This window comes from Lygodium microphyllum, chromosome 3 (genome assembly GCF_053477565.2).
Source record: "Lygodium microphyllum isolate KBCC chromosome 3, Lygodium_microphyllum_v1.1.10, whole genome shotgun sequence".
In the NCBI taxonomy this organism is placed as follows: Eukaryota; Viridiplantae; Streptophyta; class Polypodiopsida; order Schizaeales; family Lygodiaceae; genus Lygodium; species Lygodium microphyllum.
In genome coordinates this window covers 129,797-151,249 of record NC_141137.1, presented here as the reverse complement: position 1 = coordinate 151,249, position 21,453 = coordinate 129,797, and the positions used below count along the sequence as shown (strand labels likewise).

The following is a 21,453-nucleotide window of genomic DNA, read 5'->3' as shown; positions in this document are numbered from 1 at the left end:
TCGCATCTACATCTCCAAAGAAACCCTCTTCATCAGGGTCATCCAGTTGTACATCTAGTCGAGCTTCAGCCATATACCTCACGAGCCACCTTCAAGTGCTCGATGTGAGCTATCACAGCTATGGTGCAAGATAGAAACAGAAAAGATCGAATCCTGGCATTCAATTTGTCCCAATGAGACTGGGCCTTGGTCAACTCCGCACGAGCATCGAAAGAGAGTTTGGACTCATCCATCATCGAGGGCCTGTTGATCTCCTCCATCACCAGTTCTGCCAAATCATAAGACTCTAAAATGGCCAGCATCATCACCCACCATATGCGGTAATTGTCACCATCAAGCTTTTGATATGTTGGAAGAGCCGGTAAGACAAGCACCTTCCTGTCCATGATCGCCTTGAACTCCAAATCAGTCTCTGTAGACATATTAACCTGCAATACCTGCACAAACACAAAAGCAGCCCGCTCTGACTGTGAAAATGCAGCCTTCTAGGACTGATTCCTCCGCTGCCCAAACCTTTTTCACTCGCCGGAGGCGATAAAAAGGCAAAATCTGCAATGGAAGGCCTTAAACGCAGCCTTCCTCACCTTCGAACAGCAATAATCTGCACCAATTTCACCGATTAGACTCCTTTCCCGTACGCCCATGCTCGCTTCAGCCTTGATCCGATGCGTAGCCCTTCCGCTCGCCCTCGAAACTTGGAAACGCAGCCTTGTGTCACGATGAAATCTCCTCTTCAGATAGGTTCAGCCCTCAGTCAGTCCATCTTCACCGCTCTGATACCATGTCAGAGTGCAGCAATGCGGAAGCATAGGACAAAGACTGAGAGAGAGTGAATACAAAGAGGAGAGAGAGAGAGAGAGAGAGAGAGAGAAGGAGACAGTCTAAACGCAAAAAATCTATGGTATAATATGATGTATAAGAGTGCAGAAATACACAAGGGGGCAGAGAAAATATCTACGTATGTCTCCGACTTGATGACCTCGATCTCCGTCAGCCCGATCACAATCTGTCTTAGCCAACAGATCTCAAGATCAGAATCTGAACAATGAATACTGAAGTGTGCCACAAAACCGGCTATAAATAGCCGAAAAATAGGAAATAATTGCAGCAGGTCGGCTGCATTAAATGCAACCGACTGCAGTAAATACTATCTGACTGCAGCAACCTGTCCGACTACAGGTGCTGACGTGGCACCTGCTAACATGGCACTCATATCCACTCTATCCAAGAAATGACTAGCTAACACAGAATTGACCAATGTTCATGAAGTTCAAAGTTTCTATACATGAAATTTATTGAATGGTTGCTAGGCCATTGCATCATTTGACCAAGAAAGCAGTGGCATTCCCGTGGACCAAACTAGAGAAGGAAGCTTTAGAAGCTCCATGCTCCAAAGTTCTATATCAACAAAGGATTGTTTTGATTATATCTAATTTGTCAAAACCTTTCTTTGTGGAATGTGATGCTTCAAGAGACTACATTGATGCAGTCTTAAACCAAGAAGAGCATGCAATTGCTTATGCCAGCAAAAGGTTGCAAAATGCAAAAAAAAATCCTACTAATTGTAAAAAGAAGTTAATGGCCATTATTCAAGCTTAAAAAGATTGAAGACCAATAAATTTTAGGTTGAGAATTTCTTGTTAGGACAAACAATGATAGTCTAAGATATTTTCTCAACTAACCAAAGAATATTTTTCTTTTGGCCAAGTCTTTGACAAGACATTAAACAATTTATTAAAGAATGTCTTGTATACCAAAAGATAAAGTGTGATCACCAAAAGTCTGCAAGGTTTTTGTAGTCATCACCAATTCCAAGCTAACCTTAGGAAAGCATTGCTAAGGATTTTATTTTTGGCTTACAAAAATCAGCAAACGACAATGATAACATATGACTATTATTGATAGGTTCAACAAGCAAGCTCATTTCATTCCAGTCAAAAAGACTATCAAGTCTCAATATGTGGCTAGAATATTTATTCTTCAAGCATCATGGTTACAGCAATCTGTCACAGATGATAAAGATCCACAAATCACTAGTCTTTTTTTGTAAGCTCTTTTGAAAATTTGGGTATAAAGGTTATGTTTTCTTCTTATCATTCTCAAACAAATGATCAAATTGAAATAGTCAATCTCACAATATTGGATATGTTGAAGTACTATTGCCATGAAACCAACCAACAATGGAAAGCATTTATCTTTGGTAGAATGTGCATATAACAACACGATTTATATTTCTACAGATAAAGCTCCATCTGAGGTCATATATGAAAAACCACTCTTACTATCTATTCTCAAAACAAAGTAGTAGATATTTCATACCGATGGGTTCGTGCATGATATAGATACAGCTTTTGCCCAAGTTAGACGAGCTATCCAAAGATCTCGAGAAAATTAAAAGAAAGCAACAAATAAGCATCGAAGACACTTGGTTTTACAAGAAGGAGATTAGATATTACTGAAATTTGACAAGACTTGTCTAAGAAGCTCTAACAAGCCTTTATCCTAAGTCATTAAGCTCCTAGCAAGAAACTATAGACCATTTCAAGTCTCTGAAAAGAGTAATGATATTTGTTACACGTTACAACTTCCAAAGCATTGGAAAATTCACAATGCTTTTCATATCCATCTTCTGAAGCCTTATGAAGAACCTCCATCATTGCAACCTATAATAGAGGATTCGTCTAAAGTAGATAAACAAAAAAAGATACTTCAATTAGAGCAAATAGTCTTTTATATGATCAAGAAACAAGAAAGTCACATTTTTAGAAAGTTTTTTTTTAATTTAAAAATTACTCTCATTTAAATTCTAAATGGATATCAAAGAGCATTTTAAAGACTATCCACAAATACTCAGCTTCTGAAAAAGCTTTTGAACCAAAAAATACTTCAAACGACATCTCAAGAACAAGAGGGATTTCCAAAGGGAGGAATGTAACCAACCTTTTTGTATATCAACTATTCCTAAGACATATTAGCTCAATGATTCAAATTAATTTAATACTCATTTACTTTAAAAGGTGATTTATATTATTTAAGTGTTTTAAAATATGGTAAAATATTCATCTTTCTATTTAAGGGTAGCCAATGGTCAAAACGCCCTAAAATTATACTTGGGTCATCATTGACAAGATACCCAAGAGAAATTACAAGTTTAGTGGGACTGTTGGATTGACCAGAAAGCCTAGATAACTTGGACTTTTTCACTCGAGTAGTCACATTGACTAGAAGCCTATATAATGAGTGATTTTAAAAAGTAAGACCAAATGCTCATGATTAAAAAAAACAAACTCTCAATGTGGTGTTGACTCCTCTCTCTCTCTCTCTCTCTCTCTCTCTCTCTCTCTCTCTTTTTTCATGGTGATAATTAATCAAGTTGGTTAAGTTCAAAGTATTATCGCTCTCACGTTCTTTCTTGCGCTAACAAATAGCCAAAAATAATAAAACTGACTAACTGCATATTTTGAAATAAAATAATACAATCATCTTCAATAAATGCCAATTGTCATAAAATAATATTGATTGCCTTATGTTGGGTGTGAAAAGACCCTCCAACCACACTAGAAAAGAAATATGAAGGCTTGAAAAGACTATCAACCAATGTGACCATAGCTAAAACTAATCGAATAAGAACTGCATGATCTATACAAAGGTGCCTCCTCCATCAAAACACATGACACGATAGACAGAATGTTAGAACTCCTAAGATTCTCATCTCGCTTAGATTGAGGCTCATGGCCAAGAGATGACTATGCTAGATACACAACTACTAATGGAGTCGTTTGAAAGAATCATTAAGGCAAGATAAATTGATAGTTCCAATCAAGGAAGTTTTGCGGCTCGAGTATACTTATCTTTCACTTTTGTCCAAATTGGCTTTGAACCGTATGACTAAATGATCTTGTCAAAATGTTTATCTTCGGTATTTGGTCAAGTCAAAGAATAACCCAAAAGCAAAGGCTACATAGGAGTTGATACGTTCATTAGAGAGTCGTTTTGCCCACTTCATTCCCAAGGATATCGCTCAAGTCACCAATCATTCATAAGGCAGGAAGTGTTTAATCCATAGACATTTGAATGAGCGCTAGTAGCATTGGTCACAAAGTAACTTAGTATAAATGTACTAAGGGCACTTCAAGATTAGGGTAGCAGAGTTCTATTTATAGGATTGAGGGCCCTAATATGCACATCATTATGTGATTACCACTCTTAGACTCTTGGCTCATAGGCCAATGCGTTTATATATCAAGATGGTATGGGCTGGTGGTATGGACACCAACCCTTGAAACATGATCATGACCTAGCATGTCACTAGCTCCTAGGCTCAAGAGGAGAGTTTGATGTCAAGTTCTTATATATTCATGGATATAGCTTGTGTCATATCTCATATGTAGGTTGCATCCGAGATGGACGTTTCAAAGAGAGAAAATAAGGGGGAGAGGAAGGGAGAAGGGGAAGGGGAAGAGAGAGAGAGAGAGAGAGGTTGCATGTACACCAATGTAGATAGTTTCATGTGACAGATAGATAACCGAAACTACAATGCTAGGCGTTCATTTTATAGCCTTGTAATTCCCTCAAACCCTAACCCTAGATTATTACACACACTAAGGTGTGTTTGTATGTTAATACACATTGAGGCTTTACACACACAGAGGGTATACAGACAACTAACAAGGTAGTCTCTACTCCTTGAGATCCTAAATCTATATCTCCTTCATTTATTTTATATATATTTGCAGCTTGCTGCACTTGGAATCCATACTCAAAGGACAACACTCCTCGGCACTCTCCCTTGTGAAAGTAATAAGTATGCTTTGATACCATGTCAAGATAACAGGTATGCTTTGAAACCATATCAAGGTATACAACCATTCAAAGAGAGAGTAGGGTTTGCAAGGAGAAACACAGAGTACGTACAACAAACACTAGAAAAGAGAAACACAAACATGATGATGATGCATTGAATCATTCTATGAGAAGGAAAGTTAATATAGCAGAACCGAAGCTCAAAATATGACCACACTGTCATGTTTGACTCAAGCAACAACACCTGTACGGAACCAGCACAGTGAAGGAAGCGAAACGCAATCCTCCAAGCCATGAGCTACTGAAGTAATCACTAGAAGGTGAAGGATAGTTGTCAAGGGAGCAAACCGCAATTCTTTGATGTCGTTAGAGGTGAGAAAGGTGACCACCAACTATTGAGGGAGTGAAGCGCAGACCTCGGATGCCGGAAAGATGCCCAGGCAGTAAATGCAAATGCCTACGGCCTGTGTGAGCTGATGCCTAATGAGATAGAGGTCGCCAGGTGAAGAGGCAGCCACCAAAAGGGTAAAAGCAATATGTGAAGGCATGCCCACTCAAAAACGCAAGTACCTGGGACTGCAAAAACTAACGCCAAATGTGGGGTGACACCAGGCAAGAAGATGTTGACGCCTAGCTAGGGAAGGTGACACTAGATGTGGACGAGGTCTTGAGGCAACCCCTTCCAGCAGACATTGCAGCCTGTGGTTAGTGTTTGCTTACTCCATCTTCACCCTCGTGCTATTAGGCACCAACCTTCACCATCTCTTGGACTGCGTTTTGGTGGCAGTCACCCTCCTCTTCAGCTGGTGCATCTTCTTCCCTACAATTGGTGATAACACTCCTACCTTGGCGTTAGTCCTCCATAGTTGGTGATGTCATCCACTCTCTTCAAGCTTCATTATGGTAGGTGGCCATTCGTTTATCCTCCTGGCTCTAGGAGTCTTCATAGGTAAATTGGTCATGCGAGTTCGAACTCGACTCCATGCCATAGGGGGAGTCAACTACGTGGGATTGGGCCTCAACTGCCTCGTCCACAATTTTGCACTCTAGTCCACAATGATATCTTTGAAGACTCCCGCTGCCGGGAGATTAAACGAAGGGCCATAATTCACCAACAAGACAAGCCATGTCACCGAGAGCCGAGTTCGAGCTCGAGAGATGATTTTTCCAGTGACTATAATGACGACTCTGAGGAGTCAGGTGTTGAAGAAGAAGATGAAGAAGATGAATATGAATATAATGAAGATAGGATTTCGGTCTGTTCCGTCTTGATGAAGACCGCCATGGCAAAATTTATGCAGAGATGGGCTGAAGCCCAAAGAGAAAAAGAAAAAAGGGGCCGGACAGAGCCGGGTTTGAGCTCGCAGGTTGGTGACACTTAGTGTGGCATGGAGTCAAATGCAAACTCGCGTGGCCAAGTTATCATTAAGCTGCCAAAGGCCATGGGTGTGTCAGACGATGACGAGCCAGAAACCAAAGATCCTAATACAGATGCAAATAAACCACTGTACCAAGAGAGGTACTAGAGAGACGATAATGAGTCAGAAGAAGACAGGGCTATCTTTGATGAAGAGTCGGGCCAGTTTTACCAAGATGAGGATAGTGTTGAAGACTCCTGGAGCCGGGAGGATAAACGAACGGCCACACATCATATTGAAGACTCCTCGTGCCGGGAGGATAAACGAACGGACACCCATCAGGATGATACCTATGAAGACTCCTGCAGCCCGGGGGGATGAACGAACAGCCATTTTCCATGCTGATCTAGTCGAAGACTCCTTGAGCCAAGAGGATAAACGAACGGCTATCCCTCACGATGATACTAAAGACTCCTTGATCCAAGAGGATAAACAAACGGCCATGCTTAATGTTCAGATAGCTGAATACTCCTTGAGCCAGGAGGATAAACGAACGGCCATACCAAATGTTCATATCCATAAAGACTCCTTGAGCCAGGAGGATAAACAAATGGCCATGCATAATGATCATATCTATGAAGACTCCTTGAGCCAGGAGGATAAACGAATGGCCAATTTCCATGCTGAGATCCTTGAAGACTCCTTTAGCTAGGAGGATAAACGAACGGCTAATTCCCACGATGATTCTTTCGAAGACTCCCTGTGCCAGGAGGATAAAGACAAGGCCAATGTTTTTACAGATTGTGTTGAAGACTCCTTGCCGCGGGAGAATAAAGAAACGGGCAATTTCCATGCATATCAAGCAGATCTAGCAAGTTGCTTGTGCAGGAGGATAAAAGAAAGGCCACTTATCCTGTTAACATATCGCACATGAAAAGGATTAAGATCCAAAGGATACAGAACTCCTTTCGCCAAGAGAATAAACGAAAGGCTACTGTTCAAGCTGCCAGAAGAGCAGTCAAAAACTCGCGAAGCCACGAGTATAAAAGAATGGCCATTCCCCTTTCCAATCACGCTTTACGCGCAAGGAGAAGTACCACCTTTGCAAGTCAGTGGTATACTCAAAAATCTTGGGCCTACAAAGCCCAACTTTTTTCAAAGGGGAGGTGCGTCTTCCAAGCGCACCTCGCACAAGTTGAGGTATGCGGTCACTTTCCGGTGGTCAAATGCTGCCTCACGCAAACAGAGAGATGCGGCCATTCCATCATGGTTCTATGCTCTCTCCTACTGTATTTTCAGATTGACAGCGCTGGCCAATTGGGACCATCATTCCAACTATGTTCTCGGATTGACAGCTCAGGCCAATTTGGGCCTTCTTGCTTACTTGGTTCACGGATTGAAAAATCTGGCCAATTGGGGCCATCTAACTCATGGCGCCACTTACTAGGCCCTTGCATTCATGGCGTGGCACACTCCAAGCTGAGTTACCCGCTTGCTTCTCTCTAGTCCACTGCATTTTCTACGCAGTTATCATGCCAGGACCATCCGTTATAGCAAGTGAGCACAACTTGTTTTAACTTGGTTATTCTCAATTATGTGCTTGTAAATCTGGTCAGCAAATGGATGAACTGAAGTGTTTCCAATATTAGTTGTCTTCCTAGTCATCTGGTTTGGATCACTCCACATCTGTAAATTGAGTCAGTGGGTGATTTCCTTCCTTTGAGTCGGAGAAGACCATGTTCCACATTTGTAATTGAGTCAGTGTGCATGGCACCTAGTGGGCAAACCCTGGTCGGCTTGATAGTGAGTCAACAAAGACCCCCAAAGTTTTTGTTGTAGGTTAGGTCTAGCAGGTAGACACTGACCGTCTTGATAGTGAGATGTGTTTAGACCCCCGAAGTTTTGAGTCTCATCTCACCACCCCTAGTGGCTTTGAGTCTAGTTTTAAACCTCGACGCGGTCGTCGAGTTCTTTCAAGGGGAGGTGTGTATGAGGGTAGTCCTTTGAGCTCTCCCACCCATGTGATGGCGTCGTGTGATGCGCGTTGATAGCTCCACCCACTACACGTGAAATCTAGCCCCACAAGCCTTCTAGCTTTCCTTGTAAATAAACTCGTGCCTTAGTTGCACCTTTGAATACATATTCCGGCCTTCACTTGGACCCGTGGTTTTTCATGCCGTGTTACCTTCATTCCATGTCGTATTACCTTGTCTCGTGACGTGTTACACTTCCACTAGCTCATGACATGTTACGCTTCCGCATTCCGTGTCGTGTCGTGTTATGCTTCCGCAAAACTGTGGGACCGCTAATTAGAGGGTGATCCCTCATGAGGCAGGTTCCACAGGGTGGGTGTTGCCTGCCCCATAACGGGCTGAAGGAGGGTCCGTTACACACTCCCTCAAGAGCCTGATTGGTGGGCATTCTCTGCTCCTTGAGCTCCTACATCTTGCATCTCCTCCTCTATTCATTTATTACTGCATTCTTTTGTGAGAGTGCACAATAGAAGAGGAGCACGAACACAAAGAGAAAAAAGAAGAGAGAGACAACAAGGAAAGAAAAGAATGAGGTGATAATCTGCACTGAATCTGAATGGAATGTTAAATACAATGATGGACTGATCAGTCCCTACATGCAGCCCAAAGCATCAATGAGGACACCAATCAGGCTGATGACAGTGGTAGTACAAGAGACAAAGAAAACCTGAAGATCAAGTGTGATGAACCTTTCAAAGGAACAAGATGATCTATCGAGTGAGGAGGCTGGCTATAAATAGCCAAATCAACCCCAAACTAGCCAACCTAATGCTGGTGGCCAAATCTTGACCAATCAGCCGGCATAAAACTAGCAGAGCAGCTGCTCCTACTACAAAAAATGCTCGCAAAAATATCTATGCAGAATGCCTCCCCCTCTCACAATGAAAATCAGGCTGACCAGCCACTGAAAAAGAAATGCAAGTGGCTGGTGCCAATGAAAACACACCCTATGCTCACTGAAAAAGAAATGCACACACATAAAATGGGCAGAAACAATTGAAACTCTAGTGTCTCTCTCAAACTCTGGCAGAGCTCACAACTAGGAGATGGCAAACTAACAAAATACAAGCTAACACCTCCTCTTAGAGTGTCTAAAGACCCAAAGACCTCACGTGATGAAGCATAGAAACCTAAGACAATGGCTTTATAAAGGGGTCCACTACATTGTCCTTTGTGAACAATAGGCCACCACTAACTCGGAATCCACAATCCGCTCCCGTACAAAACAGTACTCAACCTCTATGTTCTTTGTACACACATGAAACATTGGGTTCTTTGGCAAAACTAGGACACTTTGGCTATCCATGTGCAGCTGAGTGGGTCTTGTCTATGGAAAGATAATCTCCACCAATAACCGTAGAGCAAGTAACTCCTAAGCAATAGAACAAAGTGCTTGATACTTTGCCTTTGTAGAAGATAAGGCCACGGCAGGCAACTTCTTACTACTCCATGAGATAGCTCCTAAAACAAGGGAGAAAGCAAAACCTATGGTGGAGCATCTAGACTCCACATTACCAATCAATATCACTTCATCTAGTGGGAGTGGCCCCCTCTCCATACATGAATGATTATCCCCTTGTCGGGTCTCCTATAAATAGCACAACATGCACACAATAGCTCTCTAGTGAGCCTGAGTAAGAGTCTTCATAAAAGAAGACAACAAAGCCACCACAAAAGATATGTCCAACCTAGTTTGGATAAGCCAAATCAAGCAGCCAACTAGGCACCTATATCAAGTAGCATCTGGTAGGGGATCTTTTTGAGCAAGTGGTAATCCATCTCTAAAATAGACCTGCAATCACATTAGAAATTTTGTGTTTTGGTGTTGGGATGCCCGAACGAAGGGAAAATCAAATACACCCTCCAAGAAAAAAGTTGTAGATGTCACAAATGCTTGGTATAAGGCCCAAAAACAACAACAAGGTTGCATTCTTCAAAAGAAATCTGCTCCAAACAGCAACCTAGATGTGGTCTCCTCTTGTAGAATCCTCCACAACCTCACCGAGACAATGATACCATGTGAGAGTGTGGTTTCTTAGTTGGGAGACCCTAGGCCTTAGTGCGACACTCCTCATCTACCTGGCCTTATCTCTAGTAGTGTGAGTGAAACCTATTCTTTTTAGGGAGCTATTGCTAGACAGGTTTGGTTTCTTTGGTGTATTTAGTTCCATCTGAGGAAAGGGTGCCACCCTTGTTTTGAGTAGACTTTCCAACTTGAGAGTTCCAGCAACCTCCGATATTCCCCTTCATCGAAATGGTTACTTGAGCCCCCTCTAAATAGAAAAATAGGATCTTCTTGTGGACTTGGTTATATAACCTCGTGAAACTCAAGGACTAGCATTCAAACTCATAAAAGGTCGCCAACTAGAGCAACAAAATAATGTGACGCATAAAGTAGAAGTATCTAGAAGGCAGCTTATTTAAGAAAAATGTAACCTGATCGTCGTATGACTTCAGTGAGCTGGTAGAGGCAAACTTGGTGAGTAACCATCTATATTTGACCAACTTGACTTTTAGATCATCCCCTTCCTTAATACAAAACTCCTGTAGCTTATAATTGAGATTGATGTCAAGTTTGATCTCTCGCCTTAGCAAAACTTGCCCATGCAAGTAGGGAAGGCTAGCTAGAGGCTTTTGTGGGGGAGGAGGGAGGGGGGACACACAGAGAGACCGAGAGAGAGAAAGGGGGGGGGAGGAGGGGTGGTGGAGCTACATGAGAGGAGACTGAACAACAATCACCACCAAGTAGAGACCATTGGGGAGCAGCCTAATCAGCCCAGGCAGCAGGCAACAAGCTATAGGAGCTCCTACTTGCTAGACTACGGCAAGCTACTATTGGCAACAGCATTTCAAGGGTCTTTGGCCAGCAAGCAACAGCTATTAAGGCTACCATAGCAAGGTAGCAATAGATTTCTCCTCTTCCACCCAAAGAAAATCAGAATTTTCTCTCTATAGCATTCTCTCTCATTCTCTAGCATTTTCGCAAGCTTTCTAAGTAAATTCCAAGCTTTTGAGTCATTAGAACTAGAGATTTCAACTAGTCTCTGCTATAAACCCTAATTCACAGCAAAAATTAGGGTTTGACAATCACCTCGGGAAGCATGCTTAGAATTAAGGGCCTAGTACTTGATCCAACAGCTGAAATTGAAGGATTTTAAACAAATTCAAGAGGTCAATCAGCCAGTATTGAGTTTGGGGCTAAATTTTTCTCTCAAGAAGTAGGGTGAAGACCGATCCCCAAGCAAACCAAGCAGCAACTTGGTTTGAAAGCTTGCTAGTCATTTATGATAGTAAGAGGCACTTGGATTAGCGGAAGAGTTTAGAAAATCTCAATTATACTCCATTCATTTGCAATTAAATATAAAGAAATACTACAAGGGACGCTAATTTTGAGGCCAACAGGCTATCCATTGTCCAAGATTAAATTGGTAAAGTGTGCATTTCAACTTATGTGATTTACGTACTTGATGTAATTATTGATTAACCAAGTTATTGCCACCCTCTCCGAGAAGCAAAACTGGTTTCAAGCAACCTGTCTATTTATAGATGAGTGGATTCTCCAAAATTAGGGTTTGGCTTATGGGAGACAGACTCTTTAGGAATGCACTTCTTTTTAAGGAAAGTTGAGTGACATTTGAGTTCCGGGGCTATAATAAAGAGCTAGCCACTTTATAATGCTATTTCTAAATCAAAAAACTCCTTGTCCTTCGTGTTCTCGTCTTCCTTTTTGTTTCTACTTTCCCTTCTTTTGGGAAGCATGACCTATAAGAGCCTCAACTTTCTGTAAACTATATCCTTCAATTGTTCCTCCTAGTTCAGGACCATAGAAACTAGCTCTTTCCACTTAAGGGTCTTTGTTTGCCTTGAACAATCAAGGCAAAATAGAATGCATTGAACCTAGGGGATAACTATGACAACAAAATAATCACCATGTCCTAGAAGGTGATTGCCATGCCTGCATTCTGAACCTACATCTATAACAATCAAAGCTTATTCACATACCCACGCATGAAACCGGACTTGCTTGGGTATAAAGTCAGCATCTACACTACCAAAGAAACCCTCTTCATGATAGTCATCTTGTCATTAAGCTCATCTAAGTCCAACCGTATCTCTTGCTATTGGTCAAATGCTCAATGTGAGCAATCACCGCTGGTATGTGCCACGAATCACATTGTAGGGAAACATGCTTGAATGATTACGTTGGACACACACAATATATGCAAGAGAAAGGTCACTCAAAAACATAAGAAGAGAAATGGAGGCTAAAATGTTTTATTGCTAGTTTTTCTTCATTCTTCTTCTCACAATAGAATGTATCCAAAGTATAGATAAGATACAAGATAAATGAAAGTGACCTACTAAGTCAAACAGTGCATAACTGACTATACTAATCGACCAAGCAAATATAATAAGTGGTTGGTCGCCATGTGAGGATCATAATGACCACCAATATACTAAGTGGAGACATGTGGACTCATCTAACCAAACGGTCCATCCTCAATGTCCACACATGTTGAGCTTACTGTCTCGACACTCCCCCTCAAGCTCAATTGCATCTCTGTAACTCCAGGTAAGCTTCGAAATCCTCAAAGCTTCTCTCCACCCAATGCCTTCATAAAAATATCAACTACCTAATCCTATTTGCTAACATATTCCAAGACGAGCTAACTTGCAAGTATATTTTCTCTCACAAAATGGTAATGCATCTCAATGTGTTTTGTCTTAGCATGGAATAATGGGTTCCTAGCCAACTGTACACTGCTCATATTGTCACAGTGAATGACAACAGGACCATGTCCCTACACATCCAAATCGCCTAATAACTTTTGCAACCATACCACCTCACATACTACCATAGCAGCACCTTTATACTCAACCTCTGTACTCGATAAAGCAATCCTTGGTTGCTTTTTGTTGCTGCAAGTAATCGTTGCACTGCCAAGAGAAAACATGAATCCACTAGTAGATCTTCTATCGCATATACTACCAACCTAATCTGCATCTGTACCAAACACACATACATTGTTATTTTCCTCAAAAAATCCATAATGCAAGGTGAACTTCACATACCTCAATATACATCTGATTGCATCCAAAAGAGACTTCCTAGGTCCCTACATAAACTGACTTACAAGTCCAAGAGCATAGCTCAATCTTGTGATGGTTTTATAGACCAAACTCTCTACTATCCTCTTGAACATAGTAGGGTCCTCTATCTCTTTCCCAACATAAGCACTCTGTCAAAAAATGACGCACCAGCGAGACAGTAGGGTTGGCGGGCAGGAACACGGAGTGAACTCGGCAAACATGGAGAAGAGAAGAGAAGAGAGAAGAAACTCTAATGAATGGAATGATGAAGTTCTGAATCATGGAGTGAATGTGATACAAGGGAACAAGGGTGCCGTAGCACAAGAAAGATGATGACGACAACCACGAACCACGAACCACAATGTCCTCCGCCCTAGTACAAAGATGATGAAAACATGCAATGCATAAGAGAAATGTCGGACTTTGTGTGGTGCCGAGAACCATAAGGATATGCCCGTACTCGATCTCGAGAGGTGACTCCATGCTAACCAAGGGACGAAGGCAAGAAGAGAAGAGGAGGAAGAAGATATAGAGGATCCCTAAGATCCAAGATTTGCACCGGAAAGGGAACCTGTAGTAAAAAACAGTAGACAGAGTAAACTGGAGAACCCGAAACTCAACCTCGGAAGAGAAGCCACAAGCTCTGTGTATCCATGCTGGAAGGAATACGAAGGCCTCGTCACCAAGTCGCGACTGAACCTCCGAGGTCCCGATCTAGGTGGTACCTGAAGATCCTGGGTATCAGTAGAAGAGATGGCTGGTCAAAGACAGCCACCCCAAGAAAGTAGAGGATGAGTGAAGAACTTCATGTGGAGTAGGTTCCCTCTCTGAGATGGGAGGTGGAGGAGGCCCCGCTGAAGTCGAAGTAGATGCCCCCTCTAAGGGCAAAGAAATAACATCCCCCTCTGAAGTGGAGAGGGAATCCAAAAACTCATGGATCACGGACTCTGAAATGTCTGATGACGAAGGAAGTGCCGCGGTGGTACTGAAGAAGATATCTGGGGTGCCGAAGAGCTCCCAAAGGTAGCCTCTCGAACCTAAGTAGTCGAGGGTGGGGAAGAGTGGGGCTCAGAATGAGTAAGAGGTGGGCAACAGTCGCTGTCTCTCAGTGGAGCAAACTAGGTAGCCGAAGAAGAGAAAAGTCGAGCAGCCACTGTCTCTCAAAGGAGCAGATTGATGAGGAGACGGTATCAAATAATCACTATCTCTCGATGGAGCGGACTGTAGATTCGTAGGTCGTGGAAGCCACTGTACCTGAAAATAAGTGGAAGAAGACTGCCGTTGGCATTGCGACGATCTCCAAGAGGTCGTAGCGCCAATCGATCCTTCATGTGCTCAAAAGGACTTGGTACGCATCGGATGCGTCTTATTGCCTTGAGCATAGTACTCTGATAACCGATGTAGAACGATCTCTGTGGCCCAGAAAGAAGAGGTGGCACAAGGAGTACCTGGTGGAAGATGCATATACTCCGAGGAGGTGGGAAGCAAAGATCGAAGTCGGCAAGCATCGGTGGTGTGTCCGGTGATGCCACAATAGGAGCACCTAGTAGTCTGGTCATCTATTGGTAAAGAAGCCATGGATACCAGAGTGCCTTGCTGAAGAAGGAAGAGGTCAGCCACCATGAACCACGAACCGCAATGTCCGTCTCAAGGGATGTGAGGGCAGTGTGAAGCACGAACCGCAATGTTCGTCTCAAAGGGTGGGAGGGCAGTGGAAGGGATAGAAGTGAGCTGCTAGTGGAAGGAGGATACGACCAGTAGTAAGAGGTTGCAACCAGTAGAAAAACGCAGGTGAGAAGAGAGAAAGACTAAAAACGTAGACAGTACAGACAACAGGAGAGAGAAAGACTAAAAACGCAGGCAACAGAACTGTGATAACATGACAGGCTATATGGCAACAGGTCTACACAGGAACAGCAGTCACCTAGCTAGAATCAGTTCCAAACTGCGTAAAGAGGGCTAGAAATCAGGCGCCAACTGATGGAGACAGCAATGGACAGCTTCGACTGAGATATCCTCGGCGAACGGGGTGTGGGCAGCAAGCTGAAACACCTAAAATCTGCAAAAACGAGATTTTGATGGCGGAAGAAAAAGAGAAGTGGATGCCGAACCCGCCACCGGTCGTTGCCGTCATTGGAGTAAAGGATCTTTACCACTGTTTGAGCAGAACTAGCTCTGATACCATGTCAAAAAATGGCGTACCAGCGAGACAGTAGGGTTGGCAAGGAGGAACACGGAGTGAACTCGGTAAACATGGAGAAGAGAAGAGAAGAGAGAAGAAACTCTAATGAATGGAATGATAAAGTTCCGAATCATGAAGTGAATGTGATACAAGGGAACAAGGGTGCTGTAGCACAAGGAAGATGATGAAGACAGCCACAAACCACAAACCACAATGTCCTCCTAAAGGGGTATGAGGGTAGTGGAGAGGTTGGAGAGAAGAGGGGACGGACTGAATAAACCAGCCGTGAGGAATAAATGAGAGAGTGGCCTATAAACAAGCACAATTAGTCTAGGATGGCGCCCCTTTTTGGGGCTGCAAACCCTAAACGCAAAACGCAGAAACACGAACTACGGGTGAAGGATTTCTCAACACACTCAACTTTACATTTTATTCCAATGGCATTGAAAGAGACTTACATATTGTCATATCATACTTAGACAGCATATCCAAAGCCATACTCCCTTTGAGATAACCATATACCATCAACATATCTAATCACCTCAATACTAAGAAAGTATCTCATCTCACCCAAATCCTTTATCTCAAACTTTTGCTTCAAAATGTCCTTGCTATTGGCAATCTCACTGTCACTATTACTTGTGATAATCAAGTCATCCTAGATGACTATGACAATCAAATCTACATATAAAGTGAGTGATCTATATCAAAAAGTATAAAAGCCAATGTTAACAAGATACCCTTTAATCTTGTTAGACCATGCTCTATGTGGTTGCTTCAAACCATAGAGCATCTCTTTTAACCTAGGTCTTACACACATACGTAGAATGCTCTAAATCATCATAACCCGCTAGATGCTCCATATACACATCTTTTTGCAAATCACCATGCAATAAGAAATTCTCCACATCCATCTGTTGTAAACTACAACCTTTGGCTGCTGTCAAACCTCTTCTTGCAAATCACCATCCAATAAGAAATTCTTCACATCCATCTATTGTAAACTACAACCTTTGGCTGCTGCCAAAGCAATCACACATCCGACTCTTGCTATCCTAGCAACAAAATTGAATGTCTCTTCATAGCCTATGCCATATGTTTGTGCATAGCCTTTTGCAACCAGACTGGCCTTATACCTACTAATAGAACCATCTACATTATGCTTGATTTTATAGACCCACTTACAACCAATAGTTTTCTTGCCCTTAGGGAATAGTACTAAATCCCCAAGTCTTGTTAACCTCTAATGCAGCCATCTCCTCATTCATTGTTGTATCCCAATGAACATGACCAACAACTTCCTCAAAACAAGTAGGCTTACCATCCTCAACTACCTTTACCATATAAGCATAATGACAAGTTGCACAACCCTCAAAACCAAATCTTCTAACAAGATATCTCACCCTGCTAGACCTGTATATCACCAAATTACTCAATGAAGCCTTTCCATTACCATATACTCTGTGTATACCTCATGTTCTCACTAAGAAATACCAAGCTCATTATCTGAACTCTAATCCACTAGAGTTTCCATCAAGAATTGAATAACAAATAGATGCATCATTACTATCCACAACTTTATTATTCCCTTGGAAGCAAATAATTGGAACAAAAGAAAGAATTGAAAACGAGGGGGGAGGGAAGGGGGGGGGGGGGGGAGGGGAGAGCGAGAGAGAGAGAAGAATGTTGAAGACTATAAAGAATAAATATTGAATATATTGAAGGCAAATATGTACAATGGCCTATGCGAGTATAACCAACCGGAGATTTCTCTCAACCTGCACAAACAATGAAGTAACTGTGACCGGAGAGCGGACCTACCTAAATAGGTAGGAAATACTCAAATAATGAAAAACTATTGCGCGAGATGCAACTTGCCAAAAGAAAAATCTATGCGCCCTATCCAACTTACCCAACCTAACCAAAATCCTGCCCACATTATTGGCAATTGCAAAGTTGCTAGCCGACTTGCTCCTAAACATGGTAAGACTACATAATTGCCCTATTCTACCCTATATATGCTAGTGCCCATCCTAGAGGTGACCAAATCTCTAACAAGAAAGATCCTCTGGCCCCTCTCCTTGAGTCACTCTTCGTGCTCCAAAACAAGGGCAACTAACTCCTCCCATAGAATAGTCTCCGGAGTCTTAGAGGTAAGGAAAGCAATATAAAAGATATCATATTGGAAAGATGGCAAATGAGTAACGAGAATCATTGCCATGTCCCATGAGATTATCCTACCGAGGGATATAAGCTTATCCCACATATCCTCCATTTTATTGATGTGATGCTTCATGGAATGAGAATCATAAACTAAGAGCATCTTGAGTTTCTTCTCTAGGGTAATCCGGTGGGCAAAGATCTTTTAATGGTGGAGAAAAGAGAGCTTCGATTGCACCTCCATTGCGGTCCATAGTCTGTATACATGCACAAGGACAGAATCTTGCAGACTCGTAAAGAGAAAAAATCACACTCTAGAATTGAATCGACCCCAAAGGGCTGCTTGGTCCATGGTAGAACCAATGTGGGGGGTCCTCCACTAGATGAGGGATTGGGATAGTAACAAACTCCCAGAAGTCGAATGTGTCAAGAATACAAAACACTTTGTAGGACCAAAGGCAGTGGGTCACACCATCAAGTCGATAGTCTTTGGAGAGAGAAGGAAGCATGGGATACCTGAACAAAGAGATGCTATCATGGGAAGGGGAAAGAACGATGCTCCAATCTGCTCAATCTATCAAAGCGAAAACGAGGCTCTAAATATCGATGTTCTTGTTGCTCTTTATTACGACAATCTAAATGATGGTACTACTATTGAATGGTCTTCTCATCTAAGTCATCAAACCTATCATATCAATACTCCATAACTCTTCAAATAGACCTCCAAACACACAAAAAACTTCTATGTTTTTGGGGTTAACTGGCTAAACATAAGAAAAATCAGATGTCGTGCATGCTTCGCAAAAGGCCCAAACAAGGTAGAATAATATGTGTTCTTTGCAATATATCTACTCCAAACAACAAGGTGAGTGTGGTCTTCTCGTCATAGAATCTCGAAGTCCTCACTTTAGCAATGACACCATGTGTGAGTGCACAACGGAAGAGAAACGTGAACATGAAGAGAGAAGGAAAGAAAGAGATTGCAATGAAAGAAGAAAATCTGCACTAAACTCCAAAAATTTTATTGAGGACAAAAAGGACTAATCAATCCCTACACACAGGCCAAAGTGTAGGTGAGGACACAAGATCAAGCTAATGACCATAGTTGCCAAGGTTTTCAAAAACAAGAGATATGAAATGGGTTTCCAAGGTTTCGTATGAGTTTTCTAAAACATAAGAAACAGGTTTCATTCGAGATGAATTTATTTAAGCTTTTTATACACATAAATGTACTCAAGTCCCATGGGCCACAACAAAACACATATTGCACATGACTCAGTATTTGCATACAAAATCTAAGTGAACAATCAATAGACCAACAATTTATATACACGATATACCATATTTCACGATCCATCATACCAATTTTATAAATATAAAAGAGATATAATGCCATAGATTAGAAACTACTTAAACATACAAACTACAACCAATCAATAATGATCCATACCTTTGTAGGACTTCAAATGAATCTATGGACTAAGTTGCTATTAAACATGTTCAAACTTTGAATCCATCTCTCTATAGACCAGTTTTGACTAGGCAAAAAGGACAATTTAATCCAACGTACAAAATTGGGCCAACTATACTCCTCAAGGACCAAAATTTCAATCCAACCATTCCTATGTTTCAAAAATGCTTGGACATTTCTAACATTTTCTACATGTAGAAAACACGTTTCCTAGCAACTATGCTCATTACAAAAGGGACACCAAAAAATGGAGGAGAATCCTTGAATGTCGGACTATGCTGAAACCTGCAAAAGATAATGACCAGCAATTGAGGAGGACAAAATAAATAGGCTGCCCTTGTCAAAACTGGCCAACCAGTAGCAGGCAAAGCATTTAATGCTGGCTGACCTGCACTACATAATGCAGAAAATGTTGGATTTGGATAAAAAATGCAGAAAATATTAAATAATGTAGATCACCATTGCCAGGTGTGAACATGTTCTCCAACCACTAAAAAAGAAATGCAAAGGAGCTGGAAACTGATCTCTAGTAGTGTGAACACACCCAAAACTCCCTAGAAAAGAAATGCATGCTCAAAATAAATCTGCGTCCTCCATCAAAACACATCACAAACCAAGTGTCGAAGCTCCTAATGTCCCCATCCGTGACTCAAACTAAGGCTCGTAGGTAGGAGATGACTACACAAGACACACAACTGCTAATAGATGCTCCCTCCCCTTTGATCTTGGAATGATGGAGAGAGGGGTTTCCCAAAGCTTTCAGAGGGGGCAGCTCTTCTCTCGGTTTTAAATCTCCATTCATTCACTTATGTATTTTGTATTATTCTTCATATGTGACATAGCCACATGGAACAAGAAATAGGGGCAAGAATGGGAATAGGGAATGCCATTGAAACAAGAAGGGCCCATTCCGAGAATGGGGATGAAATAGGAAATAAAATGAATATAAATTTAGGATTTTTTTACCAAAATCCCAAAACCAACCTCAACCCCTTTATGTGTTCGTAGCTCCAGTCCACGGAGTTTGAGAGGAAATCTTCCCCAAGGTGATAGCACACTTTCTCCACCCCCTGGTATCCGTGTTCATCAATGCCTACCCACTAGTGTGGTGGACTCTTCGTATGCCCCATAGTCAATGGTGGTCTCTTCATATGCCCCATAGTCAATGTCGAAAGGCTTATTTGACTAGTTCACTCATCATTCACCATTAGGCTAGAGTCTTAGGATTCTTAAGTACCCCGCACTACTAAGGTTAGTCCAACTTCATATCCTTTAGGATATGTTAGGCCAGTCCTAATTCACGTACTCTAGCTAAATCTTTAGGCTACCATAAGTTTAGTCGTCCTTCCGCATCTTCTTACTAGTCCTCCACTGCATCCTCATTCCCTTATTTTTCATTTACTTTCACTTAGATTTGTTTTTAGCTTTTGCAAAAGCATCTTATTATGAGGGTTTAGAGAAAGGAGAATGTTCAAAAAGAGCACACAATTATGTCTCTTAATGAGCCCATCAAGGATTTCAACTTGTCTAAGAAATATAAGCATCTTGGATGTCCTTTTTACAGCTATTGGAGCTGTTTTTGAAACGAAAGGAGGGGTTCTCTCACTTTTGAATAGCATACGTCTGTGCAAAATTTCTAAACCAATTAGGCGTTTCCCACTCCCGTGTGACAAAAATTCGCAGATTCACTCAAAAAGTTGATAATCACACCCCCAATGGTTCAGAATCAACACTTGAATCTCGTAAACGTGACATAAGAAACTGCATGAATGACGTTTCAATGTGACCTTGCATGGGTCGACCTTCTGGAACTGCTTCAACACCTTACGGACGCGATCTGTGACCTCCTCCTTGTTGAGAAAGGAGCTCTTGGCTTCGGTGGAGAACAAGGAGGTGCAGAAGAGACCTTGGCTGCCATGGATGGGCGCAGGCACAGGAACCCGCAGATGGCGAAGAAGCTTGACGCGCACGGCTTGCATTTTGGGCGGTGACCTCTCGATGGCAGCACCAGATGCTCCCGAATGTAATAAAGTAGAATTAGATTAGACGACCCTAGGTACAAAGGCCAGCCTCCCTCCACACCACCGTTGGCCAAAACAGACAAGTTTTAACATGCGCAGCTTATGATCGTTTTTTGTCTTTTTGGTCATTACACGCGGTTTAAGAAAAAGGAAAAAAGCACCCTTAAAAAAAAGCCAATACTTTGAAAAGCAAGATAAGAAGAAAATCAACGCTCAATCAAACACTTCAAAAAGTGAGATGAGAGGAGATAAAAAGGTAGAAAAAGCTTAGAGCAAGATCGATGAAAACGAGAAGGGTTATTTGAATTCTTCAAACTTGATTCATCCTATTGAT

General features: G+C 41.9%; 1 protein-coding gene across 2 annotated transcripts in view; it reads right to left on the bottom strand.

The window, feature by feature from the left end:
- Positions 1-21,214, bottom strand: part of LOC148037984 (grpE protein homolog 2, mitochondrial-like) — a 37,002-nt gene extending 15,788 nt beyond the window's left edge. The window contains exon 1 of one of the 2 annotated variants that reach the window (XM_087667706.1): positions 20,901-21,214. In XM_087667706.1, the coding sequence (XP_087523832.1) occupies positions 20,901-21,077 (177 nt within the window). In that variant the 5' untranslated portion in view covers positions 21,078-21,214. Of the gene's footprint in view, positions 1-20,885 lie in introns of both variants that reach the window. The other variant, XM_087667699.1, reaches the window with a different exon arrangement.
- Between the last annotated feature and the right edge of the window lie 239 nt (positions 21,215-21,453).